This window comes from Orbicella franksi, chromosome 1, assembly GCF_964199315.1.
Source record: "Orbicella franksi chromosome 1, jaOrbFran1.1, whole genome shotgun sequence".
Classification (NCBI taxonomy): domain Eukaryota; kingdom Metazoa; phylum Cnidaria; class Anthozoa; order Scleractinia; family Merulinidae; genus Orbicella; species Orbicella franksi.
The window spans coordinates 15942938-15960636 of NC_138145.1; the positions used below are offsets into that span (position 1 = coordinate 15942938).

General features: G+C 40.2%; 1 protein-coding gene across 4 annotated transcripts in view; it reads right to left on the reverse strand.

The window, feature by feature from the left end:
• The window catches only part of LOC145492815 (uncharacterized), a 37093-nt gene that overhangs the window by 5205 nt on the left and 14189 nt on the right, over nucleotides 1–17699 (reverse strand). For 3 of the 4 annotated variants that reach the window (XM_081472208.1, XM_081472202.1, XM_081472197.1), the window contains 33 exons: nucleotides 17614–17688; nucleotides 17036–17173; nucleotides 16551–16634; nucleotides 16373–16468; nucleotides 16055–16099; nucleotides 15886–15963; nucleotides 15474–15569; nucleotides 14849–14944; nucleotides 14446–14541; nucleotides 14275–14325; nucleotides 14026–14070; nucleotides 13866–13920; nucleotides 13322–13389; nucleotides 13036–13103; nucleotides 12869–12920; nucleotides 12608–12640; nucleotides 12468–12515; nucleotides 11821–11928; nucleotides 10718–10801; nucleotides 10244–10345; nucleotides 9920–10045; nucleotides 9517–9659; nucleotides 8989–9331; nucleotides 7807–8328; nucleotides 6332–6912; nucleotides 5817–5964; nucleotides 4656–5140; nucleotides 4344–4486; nucleotides 3407–3688; nucleotides 3166–3287; nucleotides 2654–2782; nucleotides 2172–2261; nucleotides 609–657 (listed from right to left, as the gene is read on the reverse strand). In XM_081472208.1, coding sequence (XP_081328334.1) covers nucleotides 609–657; nucleotides 2172–2261; nucleotides 2654–2782; nucleotides 3166–3287; nucleotides 3407–3688; nucleotides 4344–4486; nucleotides 4656–5140; nucleotides 5817–5964; nucleotides 6332–6912; nucleotides 7807–8328; nucleotides 8989–9331; nucleotides 9517–9659; nucleotides 9920–10045; nucleotides 10244–10345; nucleotides 10718–10801; nucleotides 11821–11928; nucleotides 12468–12515; nucleotides 12608–12640; nucleotides 12869–12920; nucleotides 13036–13103; nucleotides 13322–13389; nucleotides 13866–13920; nucleotides 14026–14070; nucleotides 14275–14325; nucleotides 14446–14541; nucleotides 14849–14944; nucleotides 15474–15569; nucleotides 15886–15963; nucleotides 16055–16099; nucleotides 16373–16468; nucleotides 16551–16634; nucleotides 17036–17173; nucleotides 17614–17688 — 4681 coding nt within the window. The other variant, XM_081472215.1, reaches the window with a different exon arrangement.

Here is a 17699-nt window from a genome sequence, read left to right on the forward strand (position 1 = left end):
CGTTTACCCGCGCTTATTTCGTTGACACGGTTTCCCACGCTTACCTAATGGATTTCGATTGGTTTATTTAGCTCTGACAGGGCGATTGGGTGTGCTTTTCCTTTAGTTCTGGTAGAGCAAAAATCATCAGGAACGGGTTGTTCTAAGCCCGATTAAGCTAACCCAGGGTTCGCGAGAATTTTGATTCCAGTTTTGTAACTTTGCAGTGAGGTTTTCTGTTTATATTGTTTGTCCTTCAGTTTTAAGCCTGAATAATCTAAAACTACACAAAACACAAGCGGTTAAAAACATTTTTATGCAAGAAAAATTAGTTTTTCGGTTAACTTTTAATCCTGGGTTTGCGGTAAACGGCTTTCGAACAGCCCACTCCACGCACTGAGAACAATCAAAATATGTTTTACATAGCGCCGAGAGAGTCTGACAAATACAATTTTAGAAAATTTAATGGAGTTTAACGTCAAGACGTTCGTGTGTTATACTTCACTCAGCGCTGACTTATGAACATTAGCACCTCATACAGCACAAGTCATCAAGCTGAACTTGGCTCGACGGCTGCCCGGCAAGAACAACAGCAAAAAGAACAAATTTAAAACATCCTTAATACTTACATTGTTCAATAACCTCAGCTCGCGTGCTCTCCTTGACTTTATTTGTGTTCTAAAGAAGCAGAAAATCGCGATTTAACACAAAGGTACTGCTTTATAAGAGAACTCAAGAAAGTTGAGCAAAGCAATGTTGATTTTTAGTCTGTTATCATCGTTTAACAATACTGTAACAGACAGAGTTTAAAGTTCAAACGTTTTACGTTCACTCTACTGAACAAAATAGACCAACCGAGACCGTCTGAGCTTGATTTCCGCCGCTTACCCGAATACGGTCTAACGTTCCTGAGCGCGGGCTCCTTTCTCGAACAGCGGCTGGAAATGGAGCCTAACATTCGTCCTCTGTGAACGGAATGCAGTGGGGTTCAAATAAGGCACGTTGAAACGAGCCCTATTTCTCAACCCACCCTCCACTGCGCCGGGCAGAATAATGCTCCAAACGAGCTCTTTGACAATTAGTCAATGATGACATGCCGTCCAACTTTCAGACGGTTGGTTATATTATTATAGTGTGTTGCTTTAATGTTTAGAATTGTTAGATAACGAAATGTACAAACGTTTAGTGTCCTTGTTACAGATCAAATGGTTACTGAATTAACACAGGCTGATTATGCAGTTTAGTTAAGATACGCCGATTGTTACATGTTACGTTGGTTACCATGGATGTAAGAAGAAGGCTGCTTCTCCGGTTTAGCAACGCTAGAGAGGAAGAGAAAAGAATCTAGACAGAGAACAGCAGACATGAAAAGATACACACAGGCTTGAAGGGTATGTACTAGACAACCGGATCGAGCATAGTTTCCGAATGTTGATTGTTCATTGGCAATAACATCCACATTACTTTCAGGTCGTGAAAGAGAATGGAAAGTTGAAACAAGAAAACAGAAACGCGGACAAAACAGACTTCAGTTAGATGACTAAGTGTTATTCTTCACCTGACGACTGTCTGACTGTAGGGGTTGGTTGCGGCCAGAGAGTTGAGTTAAAAAATTGACGTCAGGTTTGTCCCAGGTCTCTCTTATTATTGATCACGAATTTCGTCAAAACAAGTAGCTGTGACTCCATAGCCTAAGTCGCAGACGCAGCCTACCGCAGGTTACTACAGGTAAATTTCCATCTGCGACACAGGATACGACTCCACGAAGTGTAGCAAGAAACTTGATAGTTATTGTAAAAAAAAGCTGATGATATTGAAGACGTATTAAATGTATTAGAATCGGAAAGGAGAGTTGTTATTCTTAGGCAGGAGGTGAACATGTTAAACGCTGGCTGATTATTAGAGGCGCGTAGATGTTAAGTGTTATGGCGTGTAATCGTTTGTGTCGAAAGGAATAACAGGCCTGCAAAAGTTAACTTCACGGGAAGGGAGAATCAAAGCCCTTACTGAAAGACTATTTTATAGCAAAAGTTATTATTAAGACATGATTGATCATCGCAGTTATACACTCACAGAACTTAAGCAGCTGTGAAATTAAAGCCTGAATATTATTATTATTCCTCTGTTTCCTGCGTTCTTGAGCAGTTGCCACCCGCTTAATTGTTTGCCACTGTACAAAGAGAGTAACCTACCTCAAGCCTTTCGCAAGCTCGTTTAATGATATCCTCTTGGATAAGAAGACGACGTCTTAATTTTCCAATTTCAAGTTTAAGACTTTCATTCTGTTGGGAAAAAAAAGGTGCAAAAGATTTAACGCTGAAGCAAAAATCTAGAAGGGATTATAATAACACTGGTTGAATACAAACCAACCCAATCACAAAACTACACTATAGAAAGAGCCACCGAAAAAAAAAAGGAAAAACGAATCTGGAAGCAAAACACGTAACCGGTCAGAAGCGCGGGAAGCCAAGTTAGCCAATCAGCACTCGCACTGGCTTTGCACTGGAATGGCCAGGAAAAATAACACTTTCACTGTGATTGGTTAAAACACGTTAATTGCGTTTTTGTCAGGATTACTACAGGGTTTAACCAAAGCGATTTTACACACACTCTCAAAGTTTACACAAAAATCTTTCTAAGAGGTTTTATAAGCTTTATAAGTAAGCATTCCTACCTCTCCACTGGCATCTTCAGAATCCCTTTGTGTTTGCCGAGGTGAAGAGTCGACATTAAGCGCGTTCAACAGCGCTTTACATTCCAAACTAATTCTCAAAATATTTTCAATATCAGGCAGACTATCGGTCTGTAGAGAAGAAATGACCGATGATCAAGTGTTTTAAAATAATACTAATGAACTTTGGGATAAAAACACACAGTTTTAAGTTTGCAAAACATGTTTCGGATGATCAACATCCATCTTCAGTTACAAATACAAATGAACCGCCGAATAAGTTCGTTTTTCTTGTCTGATACTAGTTCGCAAATTTGAAATAATGAACTTTGTTAAACACAAATCGGTTACAAAAAAGAAAAAAATACTAAGGGAAAAAAAAGCACCACAAACGCAAACGTACTTGCAATACAGTACTTACAAGATAAATTCCTTATAAACATTTACACTACCAACGGGAGAATTACAATGCTAAGAAGGCACAAACATAAAGAAAACTAACATTTAAAAATCACCTGAGCGTTTGATATAATGCTATTGTAGGCTTCAGTCGCGAATTTGTTGATCGAGTTTAACTTCTCTTCAAGCTGATTCACGATTTGTTGGCCTTCAGAAGGTATTCTACCATTTTCCAGATCTAACAAACAAAGAATAGTTTTAAAGCAAATTTCGGGAACAATAAATAATACGCGGACGTCTTATAACACAGCTGTGTTTATACTACGAATGAAATGGTTCTCATTTTCACCCACTTACCTCTCACAGAGCTGACAGAACCAACATCATCCCCACCCCTCCCCTCTGAGAAGTTGAGCTGACGGATAACCGTGACTTGAGATCTGCTTGGCGGGGACTGGGAAGATGAACTGAGTGCGTGACTGAGTTGCTCCTCCAGTTTAACTCGCAATGCATTGTTGGTTTGAATGCTTTTCTCGAGCTGGACTCGTAAGCTTCGTATTTCAGCCAATAACATGGACATGGCGTCATGTTGCAGTTCGCTGTTAGGACTTCGAGGTCCTTCACTGCCGTAGCTTTGACCTGCAAAGGAAGTGATAAAGATCGGTTCTCAGCCGAATTTGAGGACCTGAAAGACGGAAGCCCACTTTGAACCTTTACGTTACATAAAAATGGAAATTATCAGTGGCACCTCCATGGAGTGGCTATTCGTCAACTGTTTCCAGATAGAATTGGAATTTGGAAAGTGTCTTTGTGGAGGGAGGAAACCCGGAGAACCTCGAGAAAAACCCTCGGAGCAAGGCGAGAACCAACAGCACATATCTCTCAGTATGTTACTTATTCATCAATTGTTCATAACCAAGTAAACACCAACAACAAGCTCGACCCACTAATGACGCTGGGTCCATGATTCGAACCCAGGCCACACTGCTACGTGTTAAAAAGCCAAACACAAATTCTCGTAGAGTGTTGAAGTCTAAGAAACCAACGGTCAGTTCAACAACAACGAAAACCCCGTTTCGACATTTTAACTTCTTTACGTCCTCGCCCAAGATGAGAAAATGGACACCTGAGGCAACCTGACCACAATAAGATGCATGCAATACAATAATCTCATCCATCGGCAGGACGTAGCAGCAATTCTTCTGGTGGCCATTAGCAAAGGTTGCAGGGTCTAAATACTTTGTAATTAAACTTTCGTATATTAGTTAAATACATACGCAGATGGAATACATACCCTCTGTCTGTACTTCCATGTTCCCGCCTTCAAGAGATAGTTTATAGAGCTTTTCGTATACACTCAGCTCTTTTCTGAGGTTTTCTGATACTTTGCTGCTCTCTAGCAGTTGTTGGCGGACAAGGTTAATCTGTTCTTTGTCTCTGGAGATGAACACGTGACGCGAAAAGTGGCATTAGTGTCGTGTTACAATGACAAAAGTGTCGACAATGGCAGTGACATTGTCGATCAGTGCAAAAATCAGTAACATTTGATTACAATCGATTACAATTCATTGACAACAAAATTTCAAAGCTCTTAACCAGGACCCACCCGGTTTGCTCTTGTTTCAATTCGCTAATGATTCTTTTCAGTTTCTCGTTGGCTCGATCTTTCTCCAGCAGTTCAGTCCGCAGAGTGTCATTCTCACGAATCAGAATGATCTCATCAGGAACACTGCCAGCACTCTTATCACCAGTCCCCTCCGACAACCTCATCTCCAGCTGCGCCCGCAATGCATCATTAGTGCGAATACTATCTTCCAAGCGCAGGCGCAATTCTCGCATTTCAGCCATGAAGCCGGCCAACAGCTCGTCCATGGTAGACCGCTTCTGACTTGCCGCTGGCGTCTGAGAAGACTGGCTCTGTATCTTTGAGAACATATCGTTCTCGTTTCTTAGAGTGTCGTTTAGTTTTTCAGTGTCCTTTAGTTTACTCCTCAGTAGCTGATTCTCGCCCAGCAGCATCCTGTTTATCTGGTGAAGCTTCTCAGTGGCTTCAGAGGAAGACTCGCTTCCTGGTGAAGAGGCACGTGGTCCCTTAAATGAACAGGTTTGGTCTTAGAATTCCAAAAAAACCATGAACTAGATGTTATATATCAAACACGAAAGACCGTGTTTGACCACATTTCCAAACACCGAGAAGAAAGTTGAAAATATGACGCGTAGCGGAGTTTATTTTGACGAACTTTGAGATGTTTGGAAATGTGGTCAAACACTGTCTTGAGTGTTTGATATATCTCCTCAATCGAAACTAAAACTAAGGAGTAAACGGAGAAATTAAATCGTGAAAATCTATACTAATTAAGATCAGATATCCAAATACCGTCACGATCATGGTCATCATGATTTCCTTGATGACTTATTAATGAGTTTGAGAATTTGCTTTCTAGATCTACAAAAATTCTAGAGCGGACTCTGAAAGAAATACGTGGATATCGGCGAGGAAAACATATTTTTCGAATTAAAATTGGAAATGCTTCTTCTACTAATAGAGCATGTTTGACAACAATAAAAAAAATCGTTTGGATTAATGTATGAAAAATATGTTCCACTAGTTTCAGAACCATTTGGCGTTATCGAATAGCACTCACCCTTGTTGTCATCTTTGTATTTTTCCTATTATCAGACAAAACGTTAAGTGTATTTTCAAGTTTCAAGACTGACGATGCTTGTTCTAGGAGCTGTCTTTCTGATGCTGTGTTACAGCACTTACCTGGCGTGGACTAGTCTGTGTTTCTACAAAGCGTTTGGACGGAGAAGAAAAAGGAGACAGTGCTACTGAGTGCATGTCTGCTTTGGACTGTAGTCTAAGCTGTAACGTCTCGATCACTTTGTCTTTTTCTTGGAGTTCGTGCTGAAATCTAAACAGAAACAACACCACAGCATATCAGTTGAAAGACACTTACATCGTTCTGAAACATCATTTTATCTCAATGGGCAGGATCCCGTTATTTCGAGGTCTCAAATTAACTTTTCAGAATTCACAATTATACAGACTGGGCATGCAACAGTGGACTCAGACTTAACTATTACTTTTGTTAGCCGCAACATTAATGTGCAATATCAATATCTCGGTAATCACGACAGACGTATATTGACTGTTTTTGCAAGGATTTCACCAGTTACTCCTTTTTAATTGTAACCAAAGACAGCTGACCAAGCCGGGCTTTGGAGTACCAGGCACTCACATACTTTTACTTGCTACGATAACTGTAAAAAAAGCCTTACTTTTCAATTTGACTCTTCATTTTTGCTGAGTGATTAAGAAGTTCAGCGAGTTGTTTGCCGAGTTGCTCATTCATCATTTTCGCTTCTCTCAGCTCACGCTGTACTCGCCCAATTTCCTCCGCTGATTTTCTTGTCTCTTTGAGCTGATCAGTGAGCGTTTTATTCAAACGCTGTGCGTCTTTCAGCTCTTTCTGTAGCTTCACTGCCTCGTTTCTCACACCCTTCATCTTGGAAATAGATTCGTTCAAGTCTCGTATTCGCGATCCCAGCGAATCATTTATCTGAGTAGCATTTTGAAGTTCGTGCCTGAGTCGGATCACTTCTTCGTCCGATCGGGTACTTTCGTTCAGTTGTCGTTGAAGCTCGTCGTTCCTCTGTAAGGATTCGTCGAGTTGCAGTCGTAATTCCAAAACTCCATCAGGTGTTGTTGATCTCTCGTGGCCTTTTTCTCGTTCGCTTTCCAGAAGCCTTTTGAGTTCTCTGTTTGTTTTTATACCCGATTCATACTCGTCACGAAGTCTCTGGATTTCCGCCGTTTCACGTGATTTCGCTTCAGAATTCTCCTTAGCCCTTGCCGCCTCCTGTGAGAAAAGAGAACAGCAAAACACAAGTTAACGACAGTGCATTGTGAAGTGTTCCTTAAAAGAAGCCAACCAGAAAAGGACTCTGACCAAGCCAGATATAACTCTCACAATGTTGGTTATTCCCTCAAATGTTCTCATTGTTGATTCATAGCCAAGTACAAAACGGAGTAAAGGCTGCGAATCAGACAGCACAGTATACGCGCTAACTTTTCAGGAGACTAGAGCTATACTTCCTACAGTAAGTCCTTGCATTTTAATCTCATTTAAAAATCTCGCACGTTAAAATGTCAGTGTTTGCAAACTTGTGATAGAGTTTTTGCTTTCTTTGTCTCGTAATCAATACAATGTTTATTGGCAATTTAACACAATAGTGCAATCAGAACAAAAATGCAGCGAGCGCGGGATGTTTAAATGCACGTTTCGCTTCGGAGAACTTTCAAAAATTATTTGACATCTTGTAAGCAATTTGATGTAATATAAGCTAAAATACACAACCACTGCTGGCAATAAACAGCTCCGTATGTTGGTTTGCTCCCAATAAGCCACGAAACATAGACTTAGGCATACGCTATACTTCCAATCTCAGGGCGCCACTCAATTTAGATCAGTAGATTATTTCAGCATTCGGTGACTCATAGAACAACAAACTAATTCTGTCAATACAAAACTAGATTCGTAAATGAATAATCACGTCATGCAAATAAACAGTTGCTCACAAATGATCATATCCTGCGAGCAGTGTCTCCGTTTATCTTTCGTAGGAGACTGTTGAAACATTTCGAATTCTTCAAGCTAAAAATTTGATTCAAAATTTAACAAGCAGCCATCACAATTCGCCTTCTAAGCACCAAAAAGTCCACACTACACATTTTAAGTGTGTAAATTTCCTACCCTGAGCTTTAACTGCTGTAGTTCCATCTCTTTCTCGTCCAAAATGTTCTTGTACTGTTCAGTCGTTTGAAGACTCTCTTCAAATCTCCTCTCCAGGTCCTTCATTTTATCACTCGACGCACGAGCCCAGTCCCTCGACGGTGAAGTCTGCGCGGCCATATCTGAGCCGATACGCTCATCACGTGACTGGAGCCGACGCAGCTCATCAAGCTCTTGTCTTAACATCTCCAATTCCTGTTCTCGCTCAAGAAGTGTCTCATCATGACTGCCATTTAAACTTGAAGCATAGAATTCTAGTTTTGTGTTGGCGTCGGTGAGTCTTTTTTCGAGCTCGCTGAATGTTTGCTGTGTGTTGTCTAACTGTGTTTGTAGATCCTCTATTTGCCGAGTCAAGTCTCTTATCATGTCATCCTTGTCCGCTAGTGTCTGCATATTTAAAGCGTTCACTTCATCCAGTTGGTTCTTGAGCCTGATATTCAGCTGACTGCTCTGTTTCAGTTGTTCCTTTAACTTTTCTACTTGCTACAAGAGAACAACAATTACTCGTAAGAACCCACTAGAAGTGTCTGTTCTTAGACTCATCCGTGCTAGCCTGCAAGCAGGTTCTCATGCGCTACGGCAGCGTGGCCGACTGGTTAGCGCGTCGGACAGATCCCAGGTTCGAGTCTCGCTCTGACCACTACCTGGATTTGTTTCACGGTAGCCCTGAGTTCAAATCCTCGGCCACTAGACTTTGTTCTATAAACACTGCCGAGGGTTAATAAAGTTATATAGGAGCAAAGTCGATGAGCAAAGTGGCGAGAGCAGGCTCCATCCGTACCGCCACGTGGGAGTATTGTTACTTTACTTGGAAGGGATGGTAGTCTATCTCAAGATAATCCCCCCTCCTCCCTCTTGCAAATGTGACGTCATAAAGGAAGATATCATGAGTGACTGAGTTGGAAAGGAAAAGATTTATAGGTGTAAAAACTACCGGCAATTCAATTATTTCACCGTAACTTAAGGTATAGGGACGCTTTGTTTCCATGCTGACCTAATGGACGACCTCAAGAGGTGCTCAGTTGCTATATTCTCCAATCGAAGGGAAAATGTTGAGTTTTTTAGGCGATTAAAATAAAATTATTCCCAATAGTACCAACTAGCACGGAGAATTTGTATGTGGACATCAGTGTCTAGGATTACCTGTTCCAGTCTATGAACCTTTGAGGGTGAACCCGACCCTCCGTCTCCACTGTCTCGACCACTTGAACCTCCAACACCACTGACCCGCGGCTGTAGCTCATTCAACCGAGACTGCAATGAAGCATTCCAGCGTTCACTATCTTCAAGTCTCGATTTGAGTTCTTGTATTTCCCTCTGGTAAGCAGCGTCATAAGGAGATGCCGGATGTGGGCTCGTCGTTTTACTGGAAGCTAGTTTGTCGTGGAGTTGAGCCCGTAGTGAGTCGTTTAAGCGGATTCCTTCCTCAAGCTGTGCGCGGAGAGATTTCAGCGCCTGCATCTCGTCTTGGATGTTTGCTTCGTGGCTGTGAGTAAAATAAAAAAAAATATATTAGCTTTAACTTAAAAGCAAAACGCCAAACCTTTCAATAGTTGGCCAAAAACAAGCCAAATACAGAAGCCACATGGGGTATTGAAAGCCCTTTACATCTTAGTAGTAGACTCTGTTTATATCAAACCCCTCCCCTTCCCCCCTCTTCGTTAACTTTACCTGGCTCCTCCTTGCTGTGCATTCTGGACCACATGCACCAAGTTACTGTACAGCGCATGCTCAGTATCCAGGATGTCGTTAAGTCGCTTTGTCTCTGCGACCTGAGCTTCTAACAACTGTTGCAGCTGAAGGACATCGGCTCTCTGACAACATAACAAGCAAACATAGCTACGTCAAAACGTAGACTAGTAATGCATATTACATTAAGGTAAAAAAAAAGTACGAGGTTTTTTAGGAGAAAGTAAAGGAGCAAAGATGGAAGAAAACGACAAAATAGGAAGGTCGACTAGATCAAAGACAGGACATGGTTAAGTTAAATGCTCCAAGAATTAACGACAGACGGCCATTTAATTCTGACTAGAGATTCAAGCATCATGCTCGTTGAATCATCAAATTTAATTACCTGTTCTTCAGCCCCAGCCCCCACTCCAGGACTCTCCCGGCGTGGTGTCCCAGCCCTTTGTAGCCTGGCTTTCAGGTTGTTCACTTCTTGACGCAGAAGATTGACTTCCTCTTCCCCGTAAGAGGCCTGATAACGACAAAAAGTGAAGTCATTGCTTAAACGATTTCATTGTTAATCACCGTTGAGGAAATTTTTATAAACTACAAAAAATAATTTTCTTTCAGTTGAAAACTGAATACTTGTTGATAATTTATCTTTCATCGGGCCAAATTGGATGCTTTACAGCCCTTCTAACACCCTAAAGACAGAAAACCTTTCAGTTACCTGATTATTCAGCCTTCTCTTGTAGTTTTCGACTTGTTGCTCAAGCGAATTCTTAAGATCTTCAGTGTCCATCAGTTGTTGCCGTAGTAAATTATTTGACGCCTGAAAATGTGATTTTAAACTTCAGCCACAATTGATTTTACCTAATTCTCGGCATCCTATCGGGTCGGGGGAACAATACTCTTATGTTTGAGAACTCAAAGTTTAACGCCGACCGTCAATCTCGTTCCCAAGGCCTTTCCCTTAGAAATTAGAAGGGGCGGGAAAAGTCTAAGGGAAATCGACTGGGAACGAGATTGGCCGACCATGATGAGTCGTACGGATTCATCGATCCTAACGATTGAACAGGACTCTTCTTTTATTTGATTATCTTACAAAACAGTTTTGAATTGTATCAGCAGCAGGTTACCGAAGTGAAGCTTGATCCGCCATTCACACACTGTAGCGAGCAAAATCTGGAGACGAGTATCTCACCTCTAGTTCCTGAGCTTTCTTCTGATAATATCCAATGTTCTCTTTCATGTCTTTCAGTTGCTTCTGTTGATCTTCTTGCATCTCCTGTAAAAAAAACAAAACAAAACAAAACAAATCAACGATTGGTGATAAAACCGTCCAGCTTAATGGATCACTGTCATTTTCCTTTAGAATGATAATTTTGAAGCGCTCAAAAATTCGATTTTATGGAACAGAACGTCAAATATGACAAGAACCCATTAGGAAGTTAAGATTGAATTCGCATAAAGGATCGTAAAGGATCTCAGTCACGGGTTTTTAGTTATTTTGGCCACATACACGCACGTACGTTTAGTTCTCTTGTTACCTTCAGTTGTATTTAGTTGTACCTAGTTGTATATTAATAACTCGTCCAAACATGACCCGCCTAGATTAGCTCAGCTATCCGCGGGCATGTTACAATTGTAATTTTAATTTCATAACAAATAAAATGAATGAATGTATGTATGTATGTATGTATGTATGTATGTATGTATGTATGTATGTATGTATGTATGTATGTATGTATGTATGAATGAATGAATGAATGAATGAATGAATGAATGAATGAATGAATGAATGAATGAATGAATGAATGAATGAATGAATGAATGAATGAATGAATGAATGAATGAATGAATGAATGAATGAATGAATGAATGAATGTATGAATGTATGTATGTACGTACGTACGTACGTACGTATGTATGTATGTATGTATGTATGTAACTGAAGGAAACTGAAAATGGTAGATTACTAAGATAGAAAAACACCAAAGAGATAATAATAAACCACAAAGGAACAAGGATGGTTAAGGATGGAGAACATTAACACGGATTACAAACAACGAATTTGAACAAATTTGGGCTTAACTTTAAAAGTGGCACAAACCGTGACGTAACCCTTTTTAGAAAATGCTGTCTATATTAGTCGGAATTCGCAATTGTTTTCATTCCAAAAACTAGTGTTTTCTGCACTCCCTTTTTTCACTTTTAAGAAAATAGTAAGTCACAGAAGAGGAAGAAACATTTACTTCTCCGGCACGGACTATTACTTCATTCAAGGGAAATTTTATCAAGAATCACCTTAATGATTTTGTCTTTCATCTGCACAGCCTCATTAAGCATTTCAATGTTGTTCAACTTCACCTTCAATTCTGCTTCGAGCTCTAAGTTAGATTTCTTGAGCGCAGCCTGCAAAGAGAATATAACGAGTGAAATTGGTGCAAACAGAATTTTCATACATTCTGTCATTTTCACCCACATCACCATTGTGGTACTAAAAATGTATCATTGAATGATCTTGTTGCCATTTGTTTACAATATACGTTGCATTTTTTGTTATGTAGAAAAAAGGAAAAAGAGGAGAGAAGAGGAGAAAGGAAGAAGCAAAGTAAATAAGGGCTGTTTCTTGCTTGAATCCCCCCTGGATAGGATGTTAGTCCATCGCAGGGTTACCTCACAGCATCAAATTTGCCGGTACCCATTTATAAACCTGGGTGGAGAGAGACACTGTGAGGGTAAAGTGTCTCGCCCAAGAACACAACTCAGTGTTCCCGGACAGGGCTCGAACCCGGACCATTCGATCCCGAGGCGAGCACGCAAACTGTGAGGCCCCCGCGCCAATATAGGGGGTGGGGAATATTTTCGGAATTTCGAAGTTTAATTTTCTAGCGAAAGGGTCCTAGGCTCCTACACTAGATCCACCACTGAGAGGGTATATCCAAACTCACCGAGTCCACAAGCGCTTGTTCTTTTCCTTTCTGAGCCTCGGCCAGAGCCTGGCATAAAAAAAGACAAAAGTACATCGTTCAGTAAGATGCTGTACAGGATACGTTAATAAGGAAAGAAATATGACGAAGACTACATGTACCTGAGACTGCTCTGCAAACTTTTGCTTGAGCTCCTAAAATAAAGGAAGAAAAACAGAGGACAACATCAAACTCTGTCAAGTCTTTCTCTGGGTTCTGTGATTTTCCTCCCCTCTTAAAACCCAACACTCCAAATTCCAATTCGATCTGGTATGTGTCCTCGGTAGGTAAGCCTTGCAGCTATCTAAATGGTTGACACATAAAAAATAGTTATTGATTTATTGATTCTTTTTATTTAAAACGAGTCTTATCAAGATTCTTGCCTCTAAATTAGGAATGCTCTGCAGTCTTGAACGAAGATTCTCGATTGTAGCCCTATAACAAAAGACAATGTCATTACAACCAAACAAGCACGATCCCCGGCAATAATATAGCACTGAGTAGAGGAAAACAATCGTATTGACCACAACAATTTGAGTATTACACTCACTTTGCTTGTTTCATAAATGCATCTCTTGTCTGTATTTCGTGCTGTAGATTCTCAATTTTCAGCTTGTTCTAAAAAAGAACCAGACACAACCTCATTTAGAAAACAACGGAAAAAAACCCTTGAGACAAATCCCGCTAATGAATTGATTCGAGCGAGTTTCCCGCGCTTGACACTGATTTCTTTCCCTTCTTTTCTCTTACAGATTTGATTAGTTTATTGCCATATTTTCTGCAGCTGTGATTGGCTGGGAGACTGCTTTACACCTTGTTATCCAATAAACGTTTACCTCTCGGTCGTCGCCTTGTAACTTCCTCAAGTTGTTTCTGTAATCTGACTCGAGCTTCTTTAAAGACTCTGAGAAAAACAAACAAAAACAACAGACGAAAATGACATAAATAGACTAGAATCAATTCTTATTACCTTAAAACACAGGTTCTTATCTTGTAAGAGCGCCATTACGGGAATTTTTCCCGAAATGAAATGAAATGAAATGTTGTTTGCACACTGGTTCTAAAAGTATGAATGAAAAATGATCGCGCCTTCTCCTTGAAACGTCATTTTCACCAACAAAGCCTGATTCCTAGGCACGGCACTGACGTTCACTTTTGGCGAGAATGAGCTCGGAGTAACAAATTTAAAATTCCTCCTTCTTCCTCAGATCGCCATTTCAGAAACGATACTGTTCCTGGATTTGGTCCCACAAACGACTGCGAGATTAGACTCGGCCCAGATTTCCTCTATGCTTCTAAAGTGGGGAATGCGATACAAAGCAATACATAAACTACGGACAAAAACATCCACGGTGACGGAAGAGTGAAATAATAACGTACCATCTTTCTTTTGTACTTCAGCTTGTAGTATACTGATATTTCGCTTAAGATCCGCCTTAGAAAGAAAAAAATAGGCACCATAAGACAGCCGCGTTTTTGTATGGGCAATCATTCATAACACAACACACAAACCGCTTATGTTACAAAACTAGTATCTTACCACTTCAGCAGGGCTGGGCGCTTTTGTTGGGCTTTTACTGGACTCCTAAACAAATGGATAAAATGACGATAACTGATGTTACGGAATGCAGACCTAAAAGCCTGCTTTAGAAGATAGAATCCTCAACACAATTCACAGCTCAGCATTGTCACAGCAAACATCTGGTAGTATAATGGGTGGTGTCATTTTGAAGTGGTTTAGTTTAAAAGAAAAGCGAGAGCATGAGCTGATCTTTATTAACAAACATACCTGAAGCGCTTTCAACATCTTGTCCTTTTCTCGTCCGCTTTCTACTAATCCCTTCGCAGAAAAAATGCAAAACTTCTTTGACTAATTGAGAGACATTGCCATAAGTATAACAAAATACAGAAAATTGGGCACAGTAATACTAAGTCAGGTGGTTTGATGTTGATTACTTACTCCAATGGTCTTGTCCTTCTCTTGTATCGCCATCTTTAGTTTGTTCACTAATTTGTCGTGTTCTTGGGATGCCCAAGCTTTGCTGTTTTCCAGAGCCTGAAATGAAACGAGAGTGAAAAACACGACGGGTATGCTTGGATTTTCGTTTGCAGTTTTCATCCAATCACATCTATTTCTTACAATTACCTACCTTGAGCTTTCTTAAAAGCCCTTCTCTTCCCTTACATAACATAATTGGATAAAGGCAAAAGAGGGGCCGTTCTAGTGGCCTCTTCCAGGCGTTCAATCAGTTAGGACGCAACACGAAAAACAGCGCAAGCCCCCCCTTCTCTTTGTTTCGCTCGCCGCTGTCCCCCAACTAAATGAACGCCTAGACGAGGCTACTGTTCTAGGCGAGCTGTACCTGAACTTCGTGCTCTTTGCTGTTCAGTAATTGTTTTAACGTCTGGATAGTGGCGTTCTTTTCAGTTTGTACGCGCGTCAAGTCATCAGCAGCCTCCTAATAACAAAATAACAATACACAGTCATGCTTCTCTCCGCTCCAGAGCGAATTTGTACAGTGGGTCACAGAAGGCTACATCTCAGTGATTTGTCATAGTTTTGGTGGTTTTTCTGATGCTTGGCCAATGACTAAGCAGGTCAGCTTGGCTAGGCGACGGAGGAATTAGTCTTTTTAACTTCCATTTTAAAATTGAAGTTTAGGAAACCACAAAAAACGTGTGAAACTGTAGCAAGGGGAACGTGAGGTAATCGCTTCACCATAAGATTATTGGAGAGTATATATGCCTCACGAAGAATCGAAAAGGAAAAAGTCAGTTCGAGTGTAACGAAGTTCAACTTGTGATAAATATTTCTAAGTTTGGGAATATCTTGCGGCTTTCAATTTATGCGGCAAGTTGAGATAAGCTTTCATAGGCAGCCAGTGCTGGTTTACAATTGTGTCAAATGAGTATTGAATTGTTTGAAGAACATTGTCGGCAACAGAACCATTTCGTGACCTGGTCGTCTGTCGTTTCTAGCGGTCTTACCTTCAATGCAGTCTCCTTATCCCTGAGAGCTGCCATCAGTCTTTGAGTGTTAGCTTCATGAGCAGATGACATTCTCGCGCGCTCCTGGAACAAGTCCTAAGAAATATACAAATAGCATGTTACCAAAATAACCAAATGCGTGGTCGGTTTTTTTTTTGTTTCGGTTCGCTTGGCAAACAGGATTTAAGCGAAACTGTTATATATTTAACATCTTTCATACATTCACTTCAACTGTTCACCATCTACGGGTATATTACAAACTAACAATGTGACCAACTCCCAGTTGGCTTGATCGCTCATCCTATTCAAGCAGATCCTATTCAAGCCTGACTTTTTTCAGGCTTTATTTTTTAATTGCATAAGTTGTGTACATAACTGCGATGATCATTCACGTCTTTATTCCATATTTCACCTCCAAAAGTTTTTCCTTTTCTCTGAGTAAGTCTGATGTTTCTTGTGCTTTCTTTGCTTCATCGTTTAATCCTTCATCCTTAAATCACAATAGATAAAAGGGTCAAAATCAGTCAGGTTCATTTCATATTCAGATGCAAACTGGCTTCGTAAAGAACAGCAATTCGTACCTCCATTGGACTGCTTAGAGCGTTTTTCACAAAGTCTTTTAATTCCTGCGATGGAAAACAAGAAATAAACAGTGGAGGAACTAGAAGGCTGTAAAATCAAATTCTAATGCGTTTATGAGAGACAAATAAAAGGAAAGAGGGAATAATTGACGATATGTTCATTTTGTATCGTCAAGACTGGACTAGAACTACAGCGGAAAACCCTTAAATTGCAATGTAAGCAGGCACCATAGGCACGCAATGCGTGCGCAGGGGTGTCCGTTCGTTACAATACACTACATATTGTTGATATTTCCTTTAACTTGAAGCGTTACTAACCTTTAATTCCTCCTCTCTGTGACTCAAATTATTTTGCAGTTTTTGAATCACAGCTTCTTTCTCCTGCAAACCAGTTTCTTTTGTCTCTAGATCTCCCTGTAAAGCACGAAAAGTATAAATAAGAATAAAGAGGCGATCGCTTGTTATTGATGGAAAATCTTCGTACGATGTTGTTTACCTTTTGTCTGTTCAACTGATCCTCCAGAGAAGCTGCTTTTCTCTGTAAAGCGTCATTCTTCTCCTGGCTCGTTCTTTCCAAAAGCTGAACAAGTCAACGTTCGAGATTATTAGCACCTGTAGCGTTCACACTAGTTTAACTTCAAAGTTAACGTGGTTTAGAGTCATTGTTGCGATGGTTAAATGGAGCAAAACTACTATCTTCCTAACAAAGGACAATCCAAGTTTACTATCAACAGAAGGAAAAATGAACGAGAGGACAACACATAAAAAAAAATGGATGGTTTCGAAAGAGCAAAAAGAAGGAATAATGAGAATTAATTTCTTTCCAGATCAGAAGGAAATTGAATTCAAGTCAGATTGGAATGTAAAATGTAAATATGTATAACTAAGTATCATTTCAAGGAAAAAACTCGGTTCTTCAAAGCAAGCTGTTTCTTGCCTGCAAAACCTTTACTTGTTACAGTGCCTTTTTTCTTGACTTACTTTATTGTTTTCTTCGGATTCAAGGACAGCAGAGTTGATTTTCTCGATCAGTCTGTCCCGCTCTCTCAGGGATTGTCTCAATTGCTGTAGTTCTGCTTCTTTTCCTTGCAAAGCTCGTAACTTTTCCTCAGCTACAACCTTTAGACGTAGGAAAAAAAGAATGATTCTGGCAGCTCGTGGATTTCTAGCTCTCGATAGTGAAGTTCAAACTCTAAAAAGTGACGTCTGGATATTTATAATCTTCCTTAAAGACGAAAAACACGAGCTTACAGCTAAATGAAATCTAGGACAGTTTCATCTGTTCGAAATCAGCCAACATCCAAAGCAATCAAATAGATCAGGGAAAGAACTGCCGTGCTGCATCAGAACACAACTTGTATGTGAAAAAATAGACTGAAAAAACTTTAGATTTTGAGTGTTTTGAGGGTCGTTCCGACGAAAGACGCACATTTGGAACAGCTCATCTACCTTCTTTAAGTATACATTTGCTCTTGATGCGCTTTTATGGTTGCGAAAAGGAATAATTAAAAAAAAAATAACACAAGAGAAGGCAAAAAGCCACTTTGTTGATAACCAACCTGAAGCGCACGATCTTTCTCTTTCATGTAGTTTGTTAATTTTTTCAAAAGGTTGCCCTGATTATCGGACGGGCTCTGAAAGGTTA